At 44.2% G+C, this 20,319-nt stretch overlaps 1 protein-coding gene across 4 annotated transcripts in view; it reads right to left on the reverse strand.

Moving 5' to 3' along the window:
• The window catches only part of kiaa0825 (KIAA0825 ortholog), a 127,974-nt gene that overhangs the window by 53,346 nt on the left and 54,309 nt on the right, over positions 1–20,319 (reverse strand). For all 4 annotated transcript variants that reach the window (XM_074638270.1, XM_074638268.1, XM_074638269.1 and 1 more), the window contains 2 exons: positions 19,128–19,286; positions 17,158–17,252 (listed from right to left, as the gene is read on the reverse strand). In XM_074638270.1, the coding sequence (XP_074494371.1) occupies positions 17,158–17,252; positions 19,128–19,286 (254 nt within the window). The remainder of the gene's footprint in view (positions 1–17,157; positions 17,253–19,127; positions 19,287–20,319) is intronic.

Raw genomic sequence — 20,319 nt, forward strand, 5'->3', positions numbered from 1 at the left:
GAGCTGCGGTGGGCTGCCATGAATCCATAGGGGTCAGAGGTCAGCCTTCTTGAGTTGCAGTGACATCATGACAATGGGACACTTCGAGAGCCTCAGAAACACAAGCTGATCCATTCTGCCGAGGCTAAGGCACCAGGCCCCTCTTTTCCCACACATTCACACCCTCTGCCAGACAGGGAGAGAGGGAGAGGAGAGAGAGAGAGAGAGCAGAGGGGTGAATGTGTAGGCCTCACCCCCTGAACTCCCACCCTCCCACCCCCCCATCTCTCTTTCTTTCTTTCTCTCCCTCTCTTTCTTTCAGGGGGCTAGATTAAAAGAGATGGCTTAATTCTGTCTAATTATCTACCCTTACCCTCTCCCTGCTACCTCCCCCTCCCTCTTCTTTTTCTCCCTATATCTCAGTGTGTGGATACTAATTAGCTGATGTGAATTGTATCTACTATACAAATAGACTGTGCAATTATGTGAAAATAAATGATATTCCTGCCTTTTAAAACATTACACATTTGTACCACCAGTATATGAGTTTGAAATGTCTCTTGTCCCCGCTACAGAAATAATCCAGCAGTGTAACTGTCTTTGCTGTGCGGACCAATCAACACTATGATACCATGACTGATGATATTCATCACACATTATCAAATTGCTCAGATAATTGCGAGACATAAGGGGGAAAGCCTGGTGTAAATGCCCCTAAACACTAAACCTACAACATTACTGCAATCTCAAACATTTGACTCATCACTCTAACTGCATTAGCTCGACAATAAACAATGCGTTTTCACTCACACGTTCATTTGCTTTATGTAATGCTACTGCAATATCTCTGTGTGTGTTTGTATGTAAGCGCGTGCGACTGCATGCGCGTTACATAAGCAGAAATCACATTAATGAGATCATACACTGGTGTTGAAAGTGCTAATTAGTTGCCGGGCTGAGGGTGAGGAAACTAGGCGAGGATCCTAGTGACTTCAACCATTGTTTCCTAATCCCCTCCACACATTCATAATTCATTCCATCATGGACGGCGATGATACAGCGCCCGCTCGTTTTGTCTCTTTTTCTTTCTCTCTGGTTGGGGAGATGATGATTTTTTTTTTCCTCCTCTCTTTCCTTCTTGCTGTGAGGTTTCACCACGATCATAATAAAATGTGCGAGCGAGGGATGTTCGCCTCGGGACCCAGCTGTCGGGCCACTTTGACAGCTTCATTTGTGGCATCGCTCTTTGATCCTTCCTGTCACTGATATCCAACACCACTGAACATACATTTGGCCCCCCACCCCCCAACCACAAATAAATAAATAAGTGCTGAACTGTGCGGTGCAGAGCCAAGTGAGGCGAGGTTTTCCAGCTAGTTGGCTGTTTGCTACATCTGCTGTGAACTAGCTCGCCTCCACCCCCCTTTTGCTCTCCCTCCACTGTAGCGATGCATCGACACCCCCAGGGCTGATCCCTTTGTAAATGCTCTCTGACACCCACCCACCTATCCACATGCACACACACAAACAAACACACACACACAACCCTGTACAGAAATAACAGCAGAATCACTCCCAACGCTGACTCCCTTTGCATATAGCGCATATTCCCAAAGTGCACCATTACTGCGTGTAAGAAAGAAAGGTGTTGTTAAGATATGAAGAGTGAGGTGCAGCACTAAACAACAGAAAAATAGAGATACACCTGGTATAATATACGGGTTGCGATACAGAGAAAAACAGATAGCAGGAGGGAGAGCCGGAGGGGGACTGATTGTGATCGGTGCTGTCAAGTCTGAGATGCCGAGATGACAGAGATATCAGCCATATCTGCTCTCGGTGATACAGATACAGAGAGACAGATATCAGCCCACACTGGCCTCCCACTGCACGGACGCAACCACCTCAAGAGGAAGTGATGAGCCAACAGAATCCAGGGCCGTTACTGGATGTCAAATGGCACGTCTGTGTATTAAAAATGGTATTTCTCATTCTTACTTCTTCTTCGTTTCCCGTCAAAAAACAAATGTTGAAAATGATAATGGATAACAGACAAAACTATGGCTTTTGGGAGGTTATAATACACACATACACATTATCTGCCAAGTTGCTAAATGTTGATACTTATATGCATAATCAATTTGTTTTCTGCCAATAGCTGCTCTTCATAGCACCTAAAGCATGATTCAACTTTTTAGTGGTGATGTTTGCAAACTCAGAGCACTTGGTTAAAGTTAGGGAGAAATCGTACGCTTGATTTTATACAAAAAAACTTAACAGTAGCTGTGTTTCCATTCAATTGTCAAGCGAATTTTAAGCAAACTTGAAACTTGAAATGAAATGCGAAATTAGGCCTGTTTCCATCAACTGGTTTGGAGCAAAGAAACTCGGTTTGTTGGCTACAGCGTAGTTTGGTCAGAAGTTGGCGCTATAGGCTACACATGGCTGTAATCTGCCAGTAAACAGAGTAAAAGAAGAAGAATAAGAAAACAAAACAAGTCGGTTTGGCCATGCATGCATCTAACCATCTATGAGAGAAAAATGGAAAGATGTTGCAGGAATTGGGCAAGTTGTAATTGTTGTTTCATGTCAGCTAGTGTTGGCCATGTTTCAAAGACAAGCATTCACACGTTATGAGAATATCATAGAAAACACCGACAGCAGAAACATCGGATAAGGTATGTGAGTTAAATGATCGCTACTTCAGAATTTATTTGGCAAGGCATTTCCATAACACATTAAGCGCATCAACTCTTTTTCGACAAAGAAAAAAAAAAACTCAAGCGAGTGTAAAAACCTTTTTTTGGCAATTGAGGAATTTTGCCGTTTCTTTACAGCTTTTCTAAAGCGATACTTCAAAATCTGCATAGAAATATGTGAACGGAAACACAGCCTTTCCCTGACCTTAACCAAAATGCTTTTGTTGCCTAAAGCTAACTGCACGTGACACTCCTGGATGAGAACTCCTCCTGTGTCAAGTGCTTTGTATTCCCACCATCCACCACAACCTCCACCTTACAAGTTGTGCTACAAAAGCGTATCACTTCCCACACTAGAAAAATGTCTCCCTGTCAACATAATTCAGGCAGTTTCACTGTTAGAAGTAAATAAACCTGATTTCTAGGAGTCAGGGTTGAAGGAGAACGCAACAAGAGATGTGAAAGAGTCGACTATGTTGTAAGACTCTGACTATTCCTTTGGCTCAGTGATATGTTTCTTGTCTGATGTGAAAGACATGAGCCCAATTTGTCCTGCTGCAACTGTCTGAACTCTGCTTCTCTGCTGCAATAGTATATTTTTACCTCCTAAAAATGCCTCACTTCCGATCTTTTTCATGTGCAATCGAGCCCTAAGATCTAGGTACCTGCAAAATAATGCCTGTTTTTTTTTTCACTGTTGGTACCGCAAATGCTTCAGATATCTTCACAACTATTCAAAGACATTCAGAATTGTACTCCTAAAATCCACCATAGCAATAACTACACCACACCGAGGAAACTTTCAACCAAACCACACATCATTAATTCATAACCCCAAGAAGGAATATTTTTATACAACTTTCATTGGCAAGGATTCCAACATGTTTAGTCCCGGTAATGCTTAGATTCACATCACATACACTCAGATAGGTGCACGTATAGGAGAAGCTCCTTGAAACGTCTTTACTGTTGGCAGGCTCTGAGATTACCGCAGGCATCTTGACCTCTCCACCAGGCATGTGGGCATCAAAACTACAGACCCTACAGGTACTGTCGGCGGAGGTGGATAGGCCTTCCAAGACAGAACAAGAAAAGAAGAGAAGAAAAGAAATGATAGTGCGGCCAAACTTTCACTCAGTGATTTTTTTTCCCTTGAGGATCTAAGAATGTGTGTGCGTGAGACGACAAGTTCGAGAAGAGAAACAGAAAAGACGAGAGCAGGAAGGGACTCACCTTGAGAGAAAGTGAGGATGAGAGGGAGGAGGGAGCACCTTTAAACTTCCACTCCTTTGTCAGATGTGCATAAGTACTGGATAGAAGAGCTGGTGGCGTGCTACGGTATATGGAGAGCACTGACTGGGACAGGCTCACCTTGAGGGGGAGAACGAAAACATCCAGACGTCTTTATGAGACTGTGTAATAAGCAGAGAATGGATAGATACCGGTAAAGGTGCATATGGAGGATAGCGGAAACAGAAAGGCCGCAGTGTGAGGCTAACCTTGAGAACAGCGAGGGGCAGAGGGAAGGTCTACCACACTGTGATAAGAAGGGCTCTTTCAAAGGTGCTGGAGGAGGTACACTCAGACAGGAGGGCTAGGCAGGCTGACTGATTGCACGATACAGCCCAAGGGTCACACTCTGACTCTGTGAGGGCAGAGATACTGAATGCATACACACACACATACCAGGATCCACCCATTCACACACACACACACACACGCACAAGCGCTCTATACCCCTCTGACCAGCTCTTCATCATTACAAGTCAAACTCAAGATGAAGAGAAGACATATTAGAAAACAGACGGAGTGATAGGAGGCCAGATAGGAAGAGACAGGATGGGGAGGCTCGACAGTAATCTAAATGTCCTTTCCTATGATTGTCATTGGCATTCTTGTAGACTGGCATGTAGCAGTGCAATATGTCAGACAATACCACTCACCGTTCAGTCTGCCGTAAAGGGTAGACCTGTTTCCATAATGTCATAAGGAAAAACATCTAAAAAAGATGCAAGCCCAGGTCCTGCATCCAAAGAATCCATCAAGATCACTAAATGTCTCCAGTGGCAAATTCAATCACACAGACGGTTCTTAACAGTCATGACAAAGCAATACAGAGGAAAACAAAGATGATTTTTTTTTTTTTTAAGAAACGAAGGAGAGAAAGAATTGATTCCCGCAAAGGCAATTCACCTCAGAGGAAAAAATTCCAAAAGCTTTCCCTTTATGTTTCAATTTTTTTTTTCTTCCCCTCCTTCCCTTTTTCTTTGTCTTCTGTCAAAAACAACTTGGGCTAACATCGCAAGCTGTCACATCAAGGCCATCCCCTGCATCTTACAAAGGGGAGAATTCTGCAGCTGGATGGAGCGTCAAAGCTCTCAGACACCCAACCATCGTTTACACACAGGAGGTGTAAAGACTGAGGAAAGAAAAGGCTTTTTTTTCTATTTGAACCAGAGTTTGTGCCCTGAGGACAAACCCATTATAGCACAGGGAAGGAAGTTTTCTATGCAATAACTGAACAAATAGATATGGATGAAATGCTCGGGGTAGTAGGAGATCTAAATTCCAACCTTTTAAGCTATTTATGTAAGAATTTGAAGCGTTTTTTTTTTTACTCCAAAATGATTACGGTGTCACATGATTGTTATCCATCAGATACGGCGCAGAACGCAAGAATGCCCTGCTTATCAACTAACTGTGAACGTAGCTACGATGTAACTGCAACATGATCACAACCCAGTGCTATAACAGAGTCTTTCATCATGTCTGAGTGGACACACACACACACACGTGCACACACGCTTTCAACATCAGCAGATGCTTTCAACTATTAACATCATAGAAGCCGGATAAGTGTGCCCCCTCTTTTGCAACAACCACTGGGGAGGTGAGAGGCCTTGTAGTCAACATGCTGAAAGACTACTCAGTGATCAAAGACTCAGAAAAACATGACCCATGATGGTTTCTCTGAGAAAGATAGGAGAGAGGGGGGAGCCGGAGCAGGTAAAAGGAGAAAGAGTTGAAAGATACATTGAGTAAAAAATAGGCAAACGGTGGGGGAAACACAGAGTGGGGGGCAAGGGGAAGGGAGAGTGCAAGCACACACTTATCATTTGCCACTGATAAACAGCCCTACCTGGTCACCACATGTACAGCTAACGCTGATCTTGCTCGCTTAGAGTATAATTAAAGCTGGGCATCAAGAACTTAGTCTGAATTGGGTTTAAATTCATAATTACTGGGGATTTGTTAAAGGTGCTAAATGCGAGATTGGGATCATTTCTATTGCCTCCGCATGGCTCTCAACATGGAGACAGCTCAGCCGGCAGTGCAGTGCTAACAGTGAAAACAACGGCAACACTGCTGACAGGTGGTGGGGGAACCAGAGGGTGGGTGCTATGCTTCCGCAACGGCGGCGTCAGTCGGAGCGGCGTTATCAGCTGTAACTGCCGTATGAGAGCAGTGCAGTGCAGTGGCCATGAGCTAGCCAGTGGGTAAAGAGTATAGAGGGAAAGAGACAAAACTCCTGTGTTTTGCCATTTTTGACTGAGAACGCTTATTATATTTATAATATTGTATTGTTCAACACAGGTCATGTTGGCGGAGGCGTAGCTTTGCTTCTGGGTCCTGATGTTGCAAGGGAACGAACAATTGACTCTTACTTCTTGGCAATTCACGTTCTTTGCAGTGTTCACATGCACAAAAATGCACTAAAAGTATGCACGGCCGGCCCAGCTATGGCAACAAAGCGAGGAGAAGCTCGGATTACAACACACACAGAGGGAGAGTGACTTCATTCTCTGCTCAGGTAGACATTACTCCTCTATATCTTTACATAGCAAATCGTTGTTGGATATTGTATAGAGCACTTTTAAGAATGGGCTTTTGGATTCCTGAAAATGAAGTTTGGACTTAGTGTGCTTCCATCTGTCACAGGTTCCACAATCGTCAATGCATTTGTTTAATCTGCTTAATGCGGCTACTGTTGTCACTAAGCTTTGCATAAAACCGTAGTGATACAGAAAAATGTAATGGAAATGATATCATGCAAGAGAGAGTTAGTCAGTTTGGCATGGTAAATCATTTATTGCAGCATGGTGCAATGGTTTTGGGCATAATTCCCTATTAGCTAATGCTGGTTCATCCAACTGTCGTCACTCACCTTGAGCATGGTGTATTACATTCTTCTCACAGAATACCTTGTAATTTACAGTTTACATGTTTAAATGGCTGTCTAAATCTTTTTTGCCAACTCAAATTATACTGTTTGTTCAAATTAGAATTGAGGATTTGATTCTAATTGATAGGAATTGATAAGCACAATCTGAATCAGAGTCATTATAATCTAAACAATACTCAAATAAAATAAAATAAAATAAAAGCAAGACATGCATGTATGGATAAAAGAGGATACTGTTGAGGAGAGGAGAGGAGAGGATGAAAACAGAGGGTTGATTTCAGCTGGAGTGGTCGCTCTGGCTGTCTATAGATTTGTCAAGACAAGTGTCAAGACAAGTGCACCTCTGTGCTTACCTGTAATGGCACAGGGGCAGGAGGGCGGGACAGGCTATTTCAATTCAGCGAAAGCGTGTCTGAGTAGGTCTCAGTGTTAGTGCGTATGTGTGTGCGGGATTGCGTGTGTGTTTTCGTCTGTGACACAAGACAAAGAAAGAAAGAGAGAGTGATGAAGAAAGGCGAAGAAAAAGTGGAAACAAGTGTAGAGAGAGCTCCTGGATGAAAGGTGCAGGAGGCGCAGAAGATGACCGCATTAGAATATGAATCCAGGGCCTGGGGCACTCTTGGCACTTAAAGAGCCCCTAAAGTCAAGTGTCAACTATTATGTGTCATCAGTGGTGACACGGGGTCACAGAGCGGGACGGGTGAGGTCAGCGACGGCGCTCGCCCTCTCTCTCAACATGCACCATTAAACAGTCCCACAGTGTGCAAAGAGGACTAGCTGTCATTTGGGTGGAAAATAGGCTTTGCAGTGACAAGCCTTTTACACAGGATTTTCTTGTACAGGATGAGACACTGTCTCTGATATTCAATTAGGTGAACAGGATCAATATTTGCATAGACACATTCAGCTAATGATATGATATTTTACATAATGTGCGACATGTGCATTAAAGGCGGTAACGTTCACAGATGTACCTCGTTTCCTCCGATTAGCTATCAAACAGGTACAAATAAAACACAACACGCTGAATGTATAAAATGCCTCAGTTGTTTGCTGCTAAACCAGCTCTGTAATTACCTGAAGGATGTTTTAATTGTCGCATGTTCTACTCTTAATATTACTCAACGCTTTAGCAGCCCTCCAAGTGAGATTGATTGGATAAATCAGTCGGAATTATGGGAAAACAGGAGGCCTGCCAATCAGCGATGTGTGAGCGATGTTTGTGTGTTTTTTCGGCGTGTGTGTGTGTGCGTGGCTGGGGACATGCCAGCGCATGAGCACATGTACATGTTTGTTCGGATGTGTGTGTGTGTGTGTGTGTGTGTGTGTGAAAGTATATAGGGCTGACAGCTGGGCTTGTTCAAAAGGCTTACCGAGCATTCTGCCTGTTTGGGAAGCAACAAGCGCACAGTCTATCTGAACAGGGATCTAAAACCTGTGTCAACAGCATAGTACAACTGGTGTAAACAGCCACTGAGTCAACATGCTTTCATTCACATACCAACAGAGAAGGAGCTCTGATTTATTTTAGTGTAATATGCTGCGGTATTGGAGATAGGAGAAAAAGACAACTGTATCCATCACAGGTCAAAAAGAAAGAGTTAATAAAGACTGCAGGTATACTGCGTTTGCCGTTTGTTTGTGTGTATCGGATGCCAATGTGTGTATGATGCTGCCCTGCGCGCGTGTGTGTGTGTCAGTCCATCAGCATGTCGGCGTCACAGCCCTTCACTAAGTCCCAGATTAACAGTGACAGGCAGAGATCCCTCTAATTATCTCTTCCTGGACCACATGCAAATGGCAGAGCCGCGCGGAGAGCAGCGATTGGCTGAGGCGGCCCGGGCGCTGCCGACGGGCTAATGAGCCTGGCGACAGGATACAACCTCGTGATGCACCACCAAAACAAACCCTCGCCCTCACACGCGTTCACACAGGAGCGTGCACACACACACACACACACACACACACACACACACACACACACACAGACGTTATGTTTTAGGCTTTTAGCTGCATGATGCCCTTTAGAGAGTGACTTACATCGCCTTGAACGTGATATTTGGCAGAAAATAAACTACACTTTTTTGCAAAGGGATGATCTCTCCAACCCGGGCTACAATGGTGCATCAGCACACACACATATGCAAATACACATTTACAATTATCTTTGTATGTTTTAAACTACTGTTGCTCACTCAATCGTTAGCAATATCAACACCACCACTATTACTGTATGACTGATATGCAGCACAGCTCTTCTTGACTGCAGTATTGACTCAGTAAACACAAATATCATCATTGGTTTTTACAGTATAATCCTTCAATAAACTCATCAAACAATCAAGCATGCTGCAAGCTAGGAGCCTAACTCGGCGTCACCTCCAGAGGGTCTGAATAAAGATGGCACACGGACTAGAATAGCGAGAATATGATGGACTGGAACAGACGGTCACAGTCTGGCTCTTGACAATGGACTGCTGCAGTCAGCTAAAAAGTCAACTCAGTAAATCAGCAGGAAACATGGCAACAGCGTCAAACAGTCCATCGTGTCTTGAACTGAGTCCCAGTCCGTCTTAACTGGTTGACAAAACTGGTTCCAGGGGCAAAATATGGAATTATTTTGCTGACAGAGCTGACAAAAAACAAATACCCAGTGGACAGACTAGATTTTCTGAGCAAAAGTTTCCACAAAGTTCCCAAAGTTAGGCGTGGAACCAAAATACCTGAAACTAACAAGTGCAAAGTGTCTCAGTGAACGCTTTTGTGTTTGTGGTTGCGGTATTGCAGTTATATTGATTATATACAACTGCACAAGGCTCATAATGACAGCCTATAATTTCACTCAATGTAATGTGGCAAGGCTCAATCTGCATTCTCTTGAGACACACGTCATTTTGAGTAAGAGGTACAAGAGATGGTAGCCAGAGATCTCAATCCACTAACATCAACATAAACCCTTCTTTCACGTGGTCAGACAAACGTGCTGCTCGCTGGGTTGTCATTAATTTTGTTTCTCATTTTCACACAAAAAAAAAAAAGTGTTAAGTAGGACATAAAGTTGCTGAATCATGGCTCATATTTATAAAAACTTGGTTTTAAATAGCTGCTCATAATGTCTGTGTAGCAAACAGTGATCTTGCAAGAGAGTAATTCCGCTTTGTGATGCTCCAACTGGTGTCATCCTCAAACTCCTGGCGTCGTAACAACATAAATTCCTCCCCTCCACCGCCATTACACACGCCAAAGACAAAAGCATAGCTTTCTATTGACTCGTGGAGCACTGTCTTTATATTTGTACCATTAAAATACCCCAGTGTATTTGGGAAGCCTTGGGACTTGCCATTTTTAATCAGGAACGGTTGGCTTTGTTTTGTCCCCGTTCCATCCAGCATCCCTCTCCATCCTTGGAGGGCTTTGCAGTAGATTAAGTGGTATTTTCATTTAGCTCTGGTGTTACACAGTCTCTCCAACTATTTATCCATCCACGGTCGGAAGCTGGAACAATCACGGGAGGTTGCTATTTATGTTATGAAATTATCCAAAATCACAATATCTGTGAAAAGGAGGTCAGGTGAAACTGCAGAAAGTTCACAAAAGCACGAGGGATAACCAGATAATCCCGTTGAGAAGCTTGCCTCGTGGCGTAAGCACTGTGCACCGACAATCCTGTCAGTGAATAGTGATATTATTGTAACCGTTGTTAACAATTGTAACCAATTCAAACCCTTTGGGAGTGGAGATTGCAGCAGTGAAATGGTTGGAATATGATGTGTGATATAATAACCAGAAATAGATGGGAAAACTCATTTACAAACGGCTGCATATCCATGAAGGAGGCATGCACATTTTACTCCTGAATGTAGCCCTGAATGCTCTGTACAGTGGAAATTACAGGTGAATAAGTTCTTACTTTGTCAGCATATACACTTAGAGCTGGACACAGTGAACAGTATGTATTGACCTGGGATATTTAGGTTACAAAAGATTCTGGATAGCCAAGGTTGGAAAATATATTGTTCAACCGTGTTGCACGACATAGTATAGTCTGCTGTAACCACAGAGAACAGAGCAGTGTGCAGTAATGACGGATGCTTCGTGTCTCTAGAATGGTTTGACCATGACCACTCTCCGAGAAGATAGATTTGCCTCGACCCTCCAGATCGTTTTTAGAGGGACAAGACAAATATTTCAGATGTATCACACCGAGGCATCACGCTGGAGGTGAGAAGAGGTAAAGGGAGACTGAGAGATGAATACAACAGAGGGGAAAGAGAGAGGGGGGGAGAGAGAGGAAAAGTGCGGCCGGCCTGCCTGCCTGGCTGACAGTTGACTCTGTTGGATGTGACTTTCACAGTCTGCTGGCGGTTTGTGTGGAAGCCATCACATCTGTGACTGGCCGTTTGATTAATGAGCCTCTCAGCTTGTCTGTGCAGTTTGAGGAGGGGCCACGGCCTTATCCCAGGCATCACTGATTTATTCGCCTTTGGAGCAAACCTCCAAATATCACACACTCACACAGAAATACAAGAGCGAACGTTCACACACACGCAGGCGGACACATGTACGCCCTCCATGATATGCATACAGTATACAAGTTGGTGCAGTGCAGATGCACGCGGGCAGGCTTTGGAAACAGACTCGTGCGCACAAGCTCCTCCGCCACCTGCTTACGGCTAATGAAAACCTCAATGTGTCAGCGCTGTCCAGGGGTAGCGAAGACAAAACACACCATGTATAACCAAGCAGACAAAAGATGTATTCTGTCTCCACCAACACAAACTCCCATCCCTAGCTGTCAGTCAGCAGAGGGGACACACACAAGGGGATCGACGAGAGAAGAAAGAAGCCCTTCCTCAATGACACATCACACTCTCCTGATTTTCAAAAGTGACAAGTCTTTTGAATTCCTGGCCTCGCAAGACGGAGAGCCTGATGATGGCTTGAGAGCGTTTCTTCTTGTTTCTTTGGCAGCGGCAGCCATGAGATGTCACTCCGGCTAACCTTGAAGCTCTTTTCCTCCTGCGTTGTTTAATGCTTCCAAGACTAGGGCAACCAACTGCTCCAAATGGTACGGTAACATCGCCCCTTTAAGTCAGATAAATGATTGCAGAAATACTTCCAGGTACATAAATGTGCATTAGCGTGTGCATACCCTCGCACAGGCATGCTCATGTATTCACACACACACACACACACACACACACATACACACAAAGCCCCACCAACCACAAGCACACACTCCCCTCATTCCCTGAAGCGTAAAGTAAGACCATTAATCCAGACACACTGAGATCCAGCTTCTCCCCAGGTTGATCAGCGTCCGTGGAGGAAGACGAACATTCTGACATATTTGTTTTTATTTTATTCCCCGAGAAAAAGGCCCGCCATATGGCAGAGCCCGGGAACAGATGGCGATTGCCCACTTCCTGAAAGCACAAGCGTCTATCGCTGCAATTTAAGGAGCCGCTCAAGCAAGAGAATGCCACAGACTGGCATTTTTCCACAAACTGCTATTGTTATGGACCTGAGGGGTAACGGCAACAATGAGACAATGCGGGGGAAATGCTTTAGTGTTCAGTAGTTACAGTGTAGCTTACCATATTAAGGTACCAAATCTGTGGGTCAATGCTGCTAGTACTCTCTTATTGTCAACGTGTGAAATAAAATTGCGTGAACGAGTGCTTACTTAGAGCGTTAGCTGTAAAGATAGCACAAGACACAGCATATCTACTATTTGCTGGCCAATGTATGAAGTGTTGTCCCATGCCGGTTCTAGGAGACGGTACCTGGAGCGGTGGACCAGCGTCGTAGATGTAAGCATGAATGTCCTTGGAGGATATTAGGTCCTTATGATGGAGTGGAGGAGCCGCCCTGTGACACATCAAGCTTCATCCCTCATACTTGGCCACCCCTTATCAACCAGGTCAGAGGACCTTCTCTGACATACAGACACAAGGAAAGTGTCTCGAAAAGTCACCTTGGCAGATGACAGTTAAAATGTGACTTTCTTCTGTGGCAATACTCCTCACTTCTTTCAGAGATTTGCTTTATTTTGCTCGGATGGAAAAGAAAAATGACAGAAAAGACTCAGGGTTGATGAAGGCGTTGTGACACAATGAGAGTTAGAATAAGAAAGAGAAAGGGCCAGCATTGCTGCCATTAATTCCAACCTACAGTACGTAGAGGTTGTGTTGCTTTTCACTGTCACCGTACTAAAGTATGCGCTGATAGACTTACAAGTGTTCACTAAAGAAAAGAGGATTTCAAAGTGTAACCAAGGGCAAAGCAGATGAGTTATCCATAGATCGCTAGTTGAAGAGAAACTATTCCGTATCAGTTGAATCACTTAGCACTTTGACTCTATGCTTCTACAGCGAATGAAGGCTCATACTTGGAAGTCAAAGCGTGAGACAATGCGGACACATTTCAATCCGTAGATCATGACAATTAACACAAAACCCTCGGTGCGCAATCTGTTCAAGGTGAAACGTCAAGCGTATATTTAACCTGCGTATGTAATGTCATTGATTCCGGCATCTCATAAAAGAGCCTTGCTTTAAAGCTGCTAGACTCACGATAAAAGAACTGAGTGAATACACATCAGGATGGGTGATATCAGTCCTATTGAGGTCTGTCATGGACCTTGATTATTGAATGCTATACGAGGTGGTGTTTCTGCAGTATAACTCTTTCATTAGTCAACTGTACAATGGTGTATAGAGGCTAAGTGGTTCCAACCTTTTTTCCAAAGGGACCCTGACAATCCCTGACTAAGTGACATATCTTATGGATATTTCACATTATATTCATTGCATAACAATAACAGTACAGAGAAACTGATAAAGTGTACAATTAACCCAAATAGTGAACGTAAGAACTGCAGGAAGTTTGTGTAAAACTTTAAGGAGCTTTTAATACAATTCTCTTTATTATGTTTTTTTTTTTTTTATTTGAACAATCATACATATTTAATGGGCTTCTTTTTTGACAAATTCAGTGTTTTCTTCTCCCTGATGCTTGGCCAGTGTTCTATTAGTTCTTTGTCTGTTTTAACTGTGTTCTTTTCTGAAGCAAGACGAGGCTGTTTAGCACAGAGAGAGAGAAGGCTCTCTCTTTTTTTAAGTTTATATCTTAAATAACAATCTAAACTTTAAAGATAACAACATTTATTATGCTGAGGTATAGGCCAACTATTTTCTTTTTTTATAAGTTGTCTTAAACCCCCTTAACCCCTCATGACCACTTGTGAAGCTTTAGCGACCCCTCGTAGGGGTCAGGACCCCCAGGTTGGGAACCAGTGGGCTAAGTGACATGAATTAAGTCTAGAAAGATTGTGTTAAGACCATAGACTGTATATAAAGTCAGCGATCCAGATGTTTTAGTTTCACTTTTGTAGAGCTGTCATGTCGTTCATCTTTTTATACAGTCTATGGTTAAGATGATTAAGATGGGGTTATGAAAACAAAGGTGTAAGAGGAGAGGAAACAAAAAATCTATGGAAATTTGTAAGGAATAAAAGACTGTGTAGATACAATTACAGATTCTTTATAGGACCGGCTGATGTGGGTAAAACTGGGCTGCGAGCCTCAGACTGGCTTTCAGTCAACCGGTTATCCCCCCAGTCAGTCAGTCAGTCCATCATCTATCCATCAATCCACTTTCCAGACCTGCCATTTATCAAAAAAGGCCAACAGGCTAGTCAGCCTCCTAACCATTCAGTCAAAATACCTTTCAGCCTGTCACTAATCCACCTAAACTATTCCACTAATCACTGCTTCTGCACTAACCAGTCAGCAATTAACTAAGGCAGTCCACCAGTTAGGCAGCCATTTAGCCAGCAAATAAGCAGGCTAAAAAGTTAAGCCCACCCACAAGTCGTCCATCTATCCATTCAAACTTGCAGCCTGCCAGGGAGCCAGGTCAGCCAGTCAGCCAGTCAACCCTGGGGGTCCTCGGGTAGTATTAATCAGTCTGGTTTCTGCTGAAAAGCTCAATCTGCAGATGATGGATGAGCCATCGTGCTGAGGGAGCCAAAGTGACAGGTGACAAAGAAGGACACACACACCTGTATAAATCCACTCTCCCTCCTGTCTGGCTACACCGTCAAGGTAGCAGGGCGAAAGTGTCTGTATGTGTGTGTGTTTATGTGTGTGTGTGTGTGTGTGTGTGTGTGTGTGTGTGTGTGTGTGTGTGTGTGTGTGTGTGTGTGTGTGTGTGTGTGTGTGTGTGTGTGTGCAGGCGCAAGTGTCTCAGCATGTGTCCTGCTCTGCTAATGAAGTCATCTGAACAGTGATTTAACAGCCCCGGTGTAAAAGCCTAGCGCCCTTAACTCATAGCCTTGCTCCATTAGAATGTGATATAAACCCTGGGCACAATAACTGTCCTGCCACTGTAACAATATATAGGAGGCCAATGGGCCACGCTGCTAACTCACACAGTCAAGGGAGCGAAAAAAATATATTGGCTGTGTACGGGGAAGGGAAGTCATTCAAGGAGACTAAAACTCATAAGACAGGAAACACAGAACATCACAAGGTCACAGTGATAGGTGTTTTTATTCAGTATGAGATAGTGTCGTTACTATTCACATTGTCAAGAGTGTGAGATTGTATCCTCTGGTTTGTCCGGCGACTGGAGGGAGCGAAAGAGTAATTGTTGCGAAGCCTCTGTGAAAACAGCCGAGGGCACTTCAGTCTGCGGTTATGCAGAAAGCATTATCCTTATCTGCACTAACAAATGGATCAGTGGATCCGACATCAGTGCGCTTATCCCAAGAATGGTCTTCTATAGCTCGAGAAATATCTTTTTTTTGAGTCGGAGATGGATCTGAGGAAAACTTTGACAGCTTACATGTCGCCAGCCGTGAAACTAACTTCCTGCTCTGTGCGAGCGTCTCAGGCAGAACCAAAGCCATTCTCCAAAATCCTCCATGAAATCTGCTCCTCTGGCCCAACAAAGAGAGGCTAATGAGGCAAATGGCAGAATCTCAGCCACTTTGATACTGTGAGATTAGGGTGAATTATATAACCTTTACCCCCCTCCCACTCCCATCCTTCCTTCCTTGTCAGTATCGACTTCTCTCTCTTTCCGTGTCACTCAAAATGCGTCCAATCTCTTTTTTTACTCTCTCTCTCTTCCTATCTGACTTCATATCCACTTCATTCAGTTTCTATTCATGTATGCCCCAACACTAATTTGGCTCAGTCAAGCAATGACAGTATCTGTTTTAACATGCAACAAAGCAGCAAATAAGGGGAGGAAGAATGGAGTGTGTGTGTGTGTGTGGGAAGAGGGGGTAGAGGCACGAAGGCGACAAAGCTCGTCACAGCACAGCACAGCGCCGCGTACTTCACCCTTATTAGACCTGTGTCCTTGGCAGATGCAGAGCGTGCCCTTTGTTAGAAAGGTGTGTGTGTGTGTTACAATGGCGGTGATTTAGAATGGATTGGGCGTATAGGCGTGGAGACAAGGTGCAGTAGCCCCATGGCTCCCCGATAGCTGGCAGCGTGACAGCTGTGAATGGAGAGCGGGGAACAGCCTGAAGTATTGCCATCTAATATGTGTCACATACCTGCATAAATATTTATGCCCATTGCAGAGCAGAGCAGGAGAGGAGGGGGAGGATGGGACAGGAGTGGTGGACGAAAAACTCTTCAATCAGATGACACTAAGATCTGAGCTAGCCGCTTTTTTTTCCCATCTCAAACTACCTTTCTGGTTGTTTTAAAGGCCTGAAAAGTACCCAAAGAGTAACGCAATTACTGAAAAACATTCTGTTCATGCAAAATAGTCAGCCACACATGTGCATTAACAAAGAGAGGATCCCATGATTCAACACACACAGGATGTTATAGCACTCCAATATCCTTTTTCTAAGTCTCCATTGTGGAAGCCACAGGAGCCCTTGCCCTTTGAACAAAGTGGAAGTTTGAAACTCTGATGAAGAGGCTATACGATCCCCAGTGACTGGAGCTTATGCCGAAGTTAAGTCAAACAGGGAATTCGGGGGGTGGAGGGGAAACTTTCCTCCGGAGTCCCAAGTGAACGGCTCATTTTGTACAGGTAAAGACACTGCATGATGCAGCACATGCCTCTGTGGAGCGCGGCTTTTATTTCATGAAAAGACTGCTCAAAAAAACACCTGTGAGGCTCATAATAAAAACATGAAAACACAAAAGCTCTTGCATTTGCATGTGCACACACACACACACACACACACACACACACACACACACACACACACACACACACAGAGCCGTCAGTGTGTGTCTGTAACAAGTGAAATCAGTGTTTTACCTGTTGGCCAGCAGAGTTTTGAAGGTGACCCGACTCATGCCCTGATAGGCTGGCAGCAGCCTCGGCCAGTCCCACGCCCAGCCGACCACTGCACTCTGTTGATGTATGAGGATAGCGTATTGTTAGTTATTAATCAGGGTTAATACCATCAGTGCATTACCGCTCCAGCTGGGACCCACTAACAAAGGAGGAGGGGGGTCCCCAGCGCGGGCTACCGACACCGGGCGATCAATCATGTCCGCACAAGAAGGTTTTTATTCCAATAAGACAGCAATTAATTTATAAATCCATTTGGGGGGATGTAGCCATCATTTATAGAAAGATAAATCAATTTTGGGAGGGAGTCGTTACTCTTGTGACTGCTTGGCTTGTTTTTTTTCTTCTTACCATCTTCAATGGCACCCCGCCAACCCCCCTTTCTCCTTCTCTCTCTCTCTCCCCATCTCTCTCTCTTTTTTGTAAACACACACACAAACACACTTGGCACTAGCACCATATTGGGAAAGCAAATAAAAATCAGATTGCTTTGATTGCCAAAATGTCACTCTTAACTCCAGGCTGAGTTTTATTGACAAAAGGAAGAGAACTCCACTCGTTCCCTCCATCCATCTATCCCCCCCCCCCTCCTCTGCTCCTTCCTCATAGGTGATTGATGGATGTAACTTTTTTTTCTCTCCCCCCTCCACCCTCCATTTTATTTGACAAACAACACAGGCACCTGAAGCGGAGAAGGCATTTTAATCATTCTCTTAATAGGGTGTTTCTATGCAAAGCTATTCAGCCTCCTGTGATAAGCCGAAAACAGGCCAAGTCTCAGGATTAAAACGTGTCTGTTCTTGAGAAACAATAGCGGCGACACAGCTACATTACAAGGGATGTAATGTGTGTATAAGTACATCTAATCCATTTTTAAAAAGTAAAAAGACACACACAAGCCTGTCTTTAGGAAATACTAGCTTCTGTTGATTGTTTTGTGTGATATCGGCAGTATTTCCCTTGATAGTAGGAGAGAAAAACTCTCACGTTGAGTTAAACTACCTGTAGCTAGAGTTCTCCCCTTTATGGAGAAGAAAATCTAACAATTAACTGAACATCACGGTGGCACTCCTGGGGATTCGGGGTAAGAGGGTACATGGTTCAAAGCCCCCAAAGAAGTGCACTTTAAGACTGCGCTCTCCTTCAACATTACTCAGTCTTTTATGAAAAAAGAAATCTTCTCTCATCTTTTCACCTTTTCAGTGTTCTTTTCTTCCTGCCAGCCTAAAACTCGTGCCTGGAAAAGGCAGCGACCTATGGAGAATAGGAAAGCCGAGCCCCAGAAAGACCTGACAACTTCAGAGATTGCCACAGTATCCAGTTCACTAGAGACTCAAACAGCTCCTAACCTTCAACATTAAGCTTCTGGCCTTGGGAGGAAGTTGAAACGACGCCGCCCTGCACATCACAAGTACACCCACACAGTACAAAGTGTAGAAACATGAAGAAGCTCCGATAATCAGGAGAATATCAAAGACATTTCCATCCATCCATCCATCTGCAACCGCTTATCCCGTTAGGGGTCGCGGGGGGGCTGGAGCCGATCCCAGCCGACATTGGGCGAAGGCAGGGTACACCCTGGACAGGTCGCCAGTCCATCGCAGGGCTGACATAGAGACAGACAACCATTCACGCTCACACTCACACCTACGGGTAATTTAGAGTCCACAATTAACCTAACCTGCATGTCTTTGGACTGTGGGAGGAAACCGGAGTACCCGGAGAAAACCCACGCCAACACGGGGAGAACATGCAAACTCCACACAGAAGGGTCCCAAGCCGGATTCGAACCTGCAACCCTCTAGCTGTGAGGCGCCAGTGCTAACCACTGCACCACCGTGCAGCCCCATCAAAGACATTTCATAGAGCTAAAATAAATACACGATTTGCTACCAAAATAAGCTGTAATAATGACCTAAAAATGCTTGACGAACCTGATCCAGCTTCTTGTTGCCAACGTGGTCAAATCGGTGGAGAGGGTTGAAACCGGCAGTGTCCGCATGACTCTCAGAGCCAAGGTCAAAGTTCACCAAGTGAGGAGGATTACTGGACGAGTTTGTGCTGCTTCCACTTAGTTTAAACATCAATAGTTCCTGTATCCAACACGGAAGGGGAGAGAGAGAGGGCCAAAACACAAGACAGGCAGAGAGGAGGAAGGTTGAAAAAGACATCTTATGACTGACAAGACTGACAGAATATATTCTGTAAAGAAAAAGGCTGACAAACTAAGAGCAACACAGAGAGAGGTCAAAAATGTATTTACAAGAAACTTCCTCAAACTGAAAGAGCAACGGAGCCTACTCAAGGACATTCAGCATATAGCAGCAATTTACTGACATTTGTATTGACATTTTTTACTATTGCAATATTAATTTTTCCCTTGTGATAATGATAATGCACTTTTGAAAGTTTGCATTCACTGACTCCCACTTTGACTGATAAAATAATCAAGTTCAGACAGGTTTTTATACTGCACTTTTTTTCCAGACAAGCATAGTAATGTTCTCCATCCACGTATTTCTAATTAATCAGCCTCATAAAAGTATAATTAATCAGAGCTGTTCAGAAACAGAGTAATGAAAACACAGAACATACCGTATATAGATAATGTGTGTAGATGCAGAGAAACAGAAGGGTATTCAGGACACAAGAACACTTTTGTTTTTGTAACCTTTGCTGTGGTTGCTTAGTACAGGTGTCTTGCAGGAAGTACAGTATAAAGTAATGAGTGTGTGTACGTCTGTGGGTGTGTGTACATGGGCATCCCGGTGTGAATTCACTATATTCCCATCCGTCAGCTTGACATGGCCTCTGAACCTCCTTTCCCTCCACCTCACCGGCAGCCCGGTGTGTCCCTGACCTGCGTGTTCTTGCCTCAACCTTGGGAAGGTGGAGATGCTCGAGCTGGCAGGAGGGTAACTCAGAGTCTACTTGGGAATCCCATTCACATTCTATTAAATTGCTACGCAGAGTTATAGCTGTTCACGGATCCCATCAACAGCAGCATAATGTATGTGGTGCTTATGTTTGTGTTACTCCACGCTGCGTCCTAATAGAGAGTCTATAGGAGGAGCGTGTCTGTAAGAATCACAAACGCAGCTTCCCCTCGCTCTTTAGACTACTCTA

The sequence above is a fragment of the Sebastes fasciatus genome, chromosome 6 (genome assembly GCF_043250625.1).
Source record: "Sebastes fasciatus isolate fSebFas1 chromosome 6, fSebFas1.pri, whole genome shotgun sequence".
In the NCBI taxonomy this organism is placed as follows: Eukaryota; Metazoa; Chordata; class Actinopteri; order Perciformes; family Sebastidae; genus Sebastes; species Sebastes fasciatus.